The 6,000-nt window shown below is 41.2% G+C and overlaps 1 protein-coding gene across 1 annotated transcript in view; it reads right to left on the reverse strand.

Moving 5' to 3' along the window:
• mslnb (mesothelin b) overlaps positions 1 to 6,000 on the reverse strand; it is a 31,207-nt gene that overhangs the window by 23,822 nt on the left and 1,385 nt on the right. Inside the window, exons 3-18 of the mRNA XM_048248993.1 lie at positions 5,916 to 6,000; positions 5,293 to 5,463; positions 4,738 to 4,769; positions 4,429 to 4,526; positions 4,297 to 4,319; positions 4,136 to 4,157; positions 3,960 to 3,987; positions 3,472 to 3,547; positions 3,014 to 3,160; positions 2,492 to 2,697; positions 1,754 to 1,851; positions 1,418 to 1,527; positions 951 to 1,127; positions 647 to 678; positions 323 to 420; positions 145 to 173 (exon numbers count right to left, since the gene is read on the reverse strand). The exon at positions 5,916 to 6,000 is cut by the window's right edge and continues 22 nt beyond it. Of these exons, the coding sequence (XP_048104950.1) occupies positions 145 to 173; positions 323 to 420; positions 647 to 678; positions 951 to 1,127; positions 1,418 to 1,527; positions 1,754 to 1,851; positions 2,492 to 2,697; positions 3,014 to 3,160; positions 3,472 to 3,547; positions 3,960 to 3,987; positions 4,136 to 4,157; positions 4,297 to 4,319; positions 4,429 to 4,526; positions 4,738 to 4,769; positions 5,293 to 5,463; positions 5,916 to 6,000 (1,432 nt within the window). The remainder of the gene's footprint in view (positions 1 to 144; positions 174 to 322; positions 421 to 646; positions 679 to 950; positions 1,128 to 1,417; positions 1,528 to 1,753; positions 1,852 to 2,491; positions 2,698 to 3,013; positions 3,161 to 3,471; positions 3,548 to 3,959; positions 3,988 to 4,135; positions 4,158 to 4,296; positions 4,320 to 4,428; positions 4,527 to 4,737; positions 4,770 to 5,292; positions 5,464 to 5,915) is intronic.

The following is a 6,000-nucleotide window of genomic DNA, read 5'->3' on the forward strand; positions in this document are numbered from 1 at the left end:
CAAAAACATTGTCACCATAAATATCAGTCAAATATCAATATCACCATAAAATACCAGTCAAATGTGCAATAGGATCTGAACAGAAAGCACTGATTGTGAAATATTGGAGGATAAGGGAAATATTGGAGGATAAGGAAAGATTACCTTGTCACTGGCCATGAGCAGTGGGCAATCTATAAAAAATCGCAATGTATGTCAATAAGGTAATTATTATTATACATTTGAAAGCAGCACAATTTGATGAAATGCCGCAATGATTCCCGCTAGGCTATAAGCATCTTTGTACATTGTTAAGATCAGTGATCAGTGATCAGTGACAGACCTGCTGGAGCTGTTGCCGAGAGGTCATAAATGCTCTCCCAGATCACTGGCTCCAGCGCGCCAGGTGATGATGTCAGAACACCATTAAGTCTCTTGAAACTGTTCAATAAAGTAAAAGGCATATTTTCATTGTATTTAGTCTCTTGAAACTGTTCAATAAAGTAAAAAGCATATTTTCATTTAAACTGTTCAATAAAGTAAAAGGCATATTTTCATTGCATTGCTTGTGACAGTAACTACTGCATTGTCATGACCTTCAATTAACATTTCACTCTAATGAATCTCACACTACGATTTTTTTGCATTTTGGGTAGCATTCACTCACATGGTCTGGTAGGAGCTACAATCCAAGGGTACCTGCAGGAGACGTGTTTATAGGTTCATAAACATATTTTAAATGTATAGATTTGACAGTTGGTTTATGCAGTTACTACATTTAACCCACTGAGCTCACAACTATTATTTTTAACTAATGTAAGTCACTTTGGACAATAGTGTCTGCAAAATTAGATTAGATTCAAATTTATTGTCATTGTGCAGAGTACAAGTACAGAGACAACGAAATGCCATAACCATAACCATAACTCCTGTGTTGTGTGCCACAGAATGGCCGGTGTGTATGTGCTCACCGTGGCGACGAGGGTGGCCAGGTTCTGGAGGACCTGGGGCAGGCCGTTCTGCATGGGTGCGGCCAGCAGGTAGTCGAAGACGCTGTCGATGACCTGCTGTCTGTCAGGAAGGCCAGGTGTGGCCAGCACCATCAACTCAGCTGTCTGCTCAGGGGAGAGGACCTCCACCACGGCCAACTGAAGGACAGGTGAGGGGGGGCAGAGTTTAGTGTGGGGGGACAGATGAATGAACATGGATGGATGGATGAATGAATGGATGGATAAATGAATGAATAGTTGAATAAATTGATGAATGAATAGATAGATGGATGGATTATATATAGATGGATAGATGGATGGATTATATATAGATGGGATGGATGGATGGATAGATGGATGGACAAATTGATGTATGGATGCAGGTGGGTGGGATGAATTGCTGAATGTTCCTCATAAGCTAAAACATGAGCACAGTAAGGCAGACATACCGGGTTGAACTGCGGGTTGAAGGAGACCAGCTCGGCGACAGGGACGAACACGGAGAAAGGCCCGAAGTTCTCTTGCAACCACACTGCGCTATTGTTCGTGGCACACGCTGCTAATAAAAAAGGCATCACAACATTAAAGACACAAGCGCACATATGGTCATGTAATACACATACATCTACTGTATACGTGGCATTATATCTGTACATAGACCATCCACTAAAGGTGTTAGAGACAATATATCAACACTAAATGGAGGATAAAAAGCAATACATTTATAATAGAAATGTACACATTGGTACAAGGAAGTGACACGATGACAGGAAGTGATGTATTACCTGTTGAGTTAGACAGGAAGGGGCGGATGTAATATTTCAGCACCATCATTGCACGGCTCTTCTCCATGGAACCGAAGTGATGGCCGAACTGCTCCAGCCTAACAGGTCACATGACGAAAGGCAGCACATCAAATACTATCCTCAGCATGCTTACTCACAGAAAAAAATAAACATCTGAATAAATGTGCATAAGCTGAGAGGATATAGTACATAACACTCATCCATGAGTGGTCATCACAGTGGCAAAGATATCTGATGTCTCATTGATGAAATATTCTTCTGTTTTGGCACATGTGCACAGTGAGGGACACTGTCGCCCCCTATTGGCAGATGGCAACAAGTGTGGCAACAACACCACTGCTTACACCAAGTCAAGGTTTTGTTAATATAAAATAATTTTATATTTTTCTTTTTCAATTCTAATAACATTCTTTAACAATAAGATTACATTTCTTATCAGTAAGTTTACAATACAGAAATCCTAATCCTGACCTTGGCCTACATTGTAAGTAAGGTAAGGTAAGTTTATTTATAAAGCGCATTTTTTATGCACGGTGTACAAGTAAGGGTGTTATAGACCCTTTCAATAGAGTTCCATTATCAGCATCATAGTTGGCCCCACAAGGCTTCCTTTTGAACATTCCATATGTTATCTTAATGCAGAGGAAGTAGATGGGGAACCAAATAGAACGTTCAAGCATTGTTTTTGTTTTTATTGTTGGAAGGGTCTATACTCACACGTGCTGGTAGGTGGCGCAGCTGAGTTTCCTGCTGCTGACGCAGTGCAGGAAGATGCTGGAGGCAGAGGGCAGGAAGGGCCGCAGGCGTTGACCGAACCAGGCGGAGACCACGCCAACGTCCTGCAGCTCGGGTGGGTCCAGCAGGTCGATGCGCATCTCTCTGATCACGTCCAGGACCAGAGGAACTGACGGACCGCTGAAGGACTAGTGGGGGAAGAGGGAGAGAGGGAGAGAGGGAGAGAGTTGGTTAAGAGGAGTCGGGGAGGGATAATTTGGAAACTGCTGGTGATGGACTGCACATCGGTGTTACTGTATACCTCAAAGTGTGTGTTGCATACGGGTGTGTGTGTGTGTGTGTGTGTGTGTGTGTGTGTGTGTGTGTTGGTGTGTGCTGGTGATGCACCACAAATTCCTGATACACCTCAAAGTGTGTGTGTGTGTGTGTGTGTGTGTGTGTGTGTGTGTGTGTGTGTGTTCAGTGTGAGGTTTGTTAAAAAATCACCAGTGAGTTGGTGTTTACCATGTTCGGCAGCATGGCCAGTGCCTCGTCCAGAACTGCTGAGGCCTTGGTGAGCAGCACCTTCCACGACTCCTTGGACTGGACCACGTCCTTGGACAGCTGGCACTGCACCACTGAGACTAGGTCTGCCGCACTCAACCCTCCCAGCTTTTTAAAGAGAAACGTCAAACCATTTATTTAAAGAGTGGCTGTATGTGGTGGTCATGTTATTGTTTTCAAGGTTCAAGTATTGTGTATCCCAAGTCAATATCAGGTCAGATTGGATCAGATCTGTGGAGACATGCATGTGTATGGATTCTTTTTTTGTGGGGGGAAGTGACAGGAAGTGAGTGGGAGACAAAAAGATTGGGAATTGACCCGGGTCAGATTAGAACTCGGGTCCCCGTGGCCAGGCCACTTACACCCCAATGTGGTCTGGACACAAACCCGTAAACTTGCCGCACAGGGGGTGAACTCACCTGGGCACAGGCATACTGCTCCACACTGTAGTTGCACATGATCATTCCAGCTGCCAGGTGACTCTGAAGGGCAGAGCTGAGGAGGCAACATACGACAGGAGAGACGTGACATCCTTTTGTTCATGGCCAAAGCACACAGTGCATGGGCATGCTATAGAAGCTATGCTCTCAACATCTACCTTGATTTTTTTTTTCAATGTTATGTCTAGAGCTCAAGAGTTTCTTAACATTACCATATAGAACATTTAAGACTATTAAAAGTATAAACTTTAACTATATAACTATAAAAGACTATTACTAAAAAGACTAAAGTATTTTTCCATATAAGTTTTTACTGTCTTCATAATGCAGCAGGCATGAGAATAACTATACACCAACTATGTAATTCTATAGTTAATGTAATAAATTATGTAACCAAAGAACTCCCTTCATGTAAAATGTGAAGACATTAAGTACTTGTGGACATTAATTCCATTCACCAGACTTACCTATCAATGCCTGCACATACTCCAGAGTCTGCAAATACAAAGTATAATATTTATGAACTAACTCCTCAACAGCTCCTTATTTATCTATTCATTTGTTTTGAGTAGCGAGAATTGAGAGTTATTATTGTACATACAGTATAAACATGAATGGAAACCTCTGACATTTTGCAACTTACCGTTAAATGGTGTGATGGGACACTGGAAAGAAAAAAGGAATTAAAAAGATAGTTAAAATACAATTAAAATACAACTCTGAGTTAAACTGTGAGTTTTGCCTATTTATGTAAATTTGAAATGTAACCATAAAACAAGCAGCTGAAATTGAGTATGAGCTTACAGTCAGGTCCACAGGTATGCAGTCTGTATAAAAGATAGAACAAAACATAGATTCAGAAAGGAGTTGATGTGTTTTAGGTGCTATTCAAACGTTTGACTAGAATACAGAAGCCGTTGAATAAAAACACCTCACCTCTGGGTGATGTTTGCATCAGGTCGTCTATGGTGGCCCAAACGAGAGGTTCAACCCCCCGAGGTTCGTAGGGCAGGATGTGATACAGCCGCTCAAAACTAAGGGGCAACAATTTAAATTAATATTCTGCGCCTCTAAAATGCTGTTTTTTTGTTTATAAAAAGCAAAGCAACCTAATCATAGGTTTCACTTTCTGACATCACTAACTTTAAATGTATTACTTGGAGAGGACGTGTACAGTATACAGTAGTAAATTTGAACCCAAGAAACATTGACTTGATATTTTTTATGTTTCTGAATTTCACTTACAGTGCTTCATAGGCTCCACACGGTAACATGACCTGAAATGAGACAGACAGACGTGGGTCATATGGTGCAATGTACAACATGATACTTAATTGATAAATCACACTACCTCTCACATTAAGTCCTGGTGTTATAACATAATATGGTATTTTGGGTTGGCTTTAGAGGTTTAGAATTAATATTAGCAATGTGTTGCAAAAATATGACAAACATTACATTATATAAGACTATTTGCATTACTTGCCGAAAGATACTATGTGTACTTTTTTTTTGTGGACATTATGGATATTTTATTTTAAATGTTCAAAAATTACCTAACCGAAATAAGAACAGAATGGGAAAAAACATCCTTAGGTATCCACTAAAATTAGGACGCAAACCAGCTAGAACTGGGCTGACTCTCCTGTAATACCACTTTGCACCACAGGTGGTGCTATACGAGATATTTCAAGTTAATGGATGAGTGCTGCGGGGCTGTGTTGTTAAACCCGAATCCCACGGCATTCCACATCCTTTACAGACATTTAATACAGAGGGATCAATCTCGCTTTCTTGTACCTCTTCGGAAAGTGTGACCAGAGGACGAAGGACTTCTGGAAGTTTCTGTCCATTTGCAGTCAAGTGGTCAAAGACGGCGTTGATGACTTCAGCCTGTCCTGGGAGACCAGGGAAAGGACGAACCATCAGCTCCGCTATCTGACGGGGAGACAGGACTGCAAGGGCTGACAGCTATAGGAGGGAGAGGGGAGGGGGACAAGGACACAAGGTTAAATGTTTACAGATACAGAAATGATAGATTGAAATATGCAATGCCAAGATATATGACTACTTCACACCTGAATAGACTGTGTTTTAGCAATAATGTAGAAAAAGGAAAGGTAGGCTAAATGTTTACAGAGGCAGCAGATGGAAGATTGGCATCTCTGTAGTTTTAAAGACACGGTCAGATTTATAAACGAACTGAGTAAATGCTGTGTTTGGACTGATTATTTTATTTTAATGTGAAATTATATAAATACACATTACTATCTGAACCTACCACCAAATAACAAAGAGGCAGTGCTATGCAACCCTGCTCTATTATGAGAGTGAAGATTTGATCTAAGACTTTTATTGTCATTTCAGTATGGCAGAAGTTGTTGCAGTTATAAGTTGCTAAACAAGTCTGAAGCAGAACGTACGGGACGGAAGTTCATGTTGAGTTGGAGCAGATCACCAATGCTCAAAAGGCCTGAGAATTGCCCAAGGTTTGTCTGTAGCCATTCC

The sequence above is a fragment of the Alosa alosa genome, chromosome 7, assembly GCF_017589495.1.
Source record: "Alosa alosa isolate M-15738 ecotype Scorff River chromosome 7, AALO_Geno_1.1, whole genome shotgun sequence".
NCBI lineage: Eukaryota > Metazoa > Chordata > Actinopteri > Clupeiformes > Clupeidae > Alosa > Alosa alosa.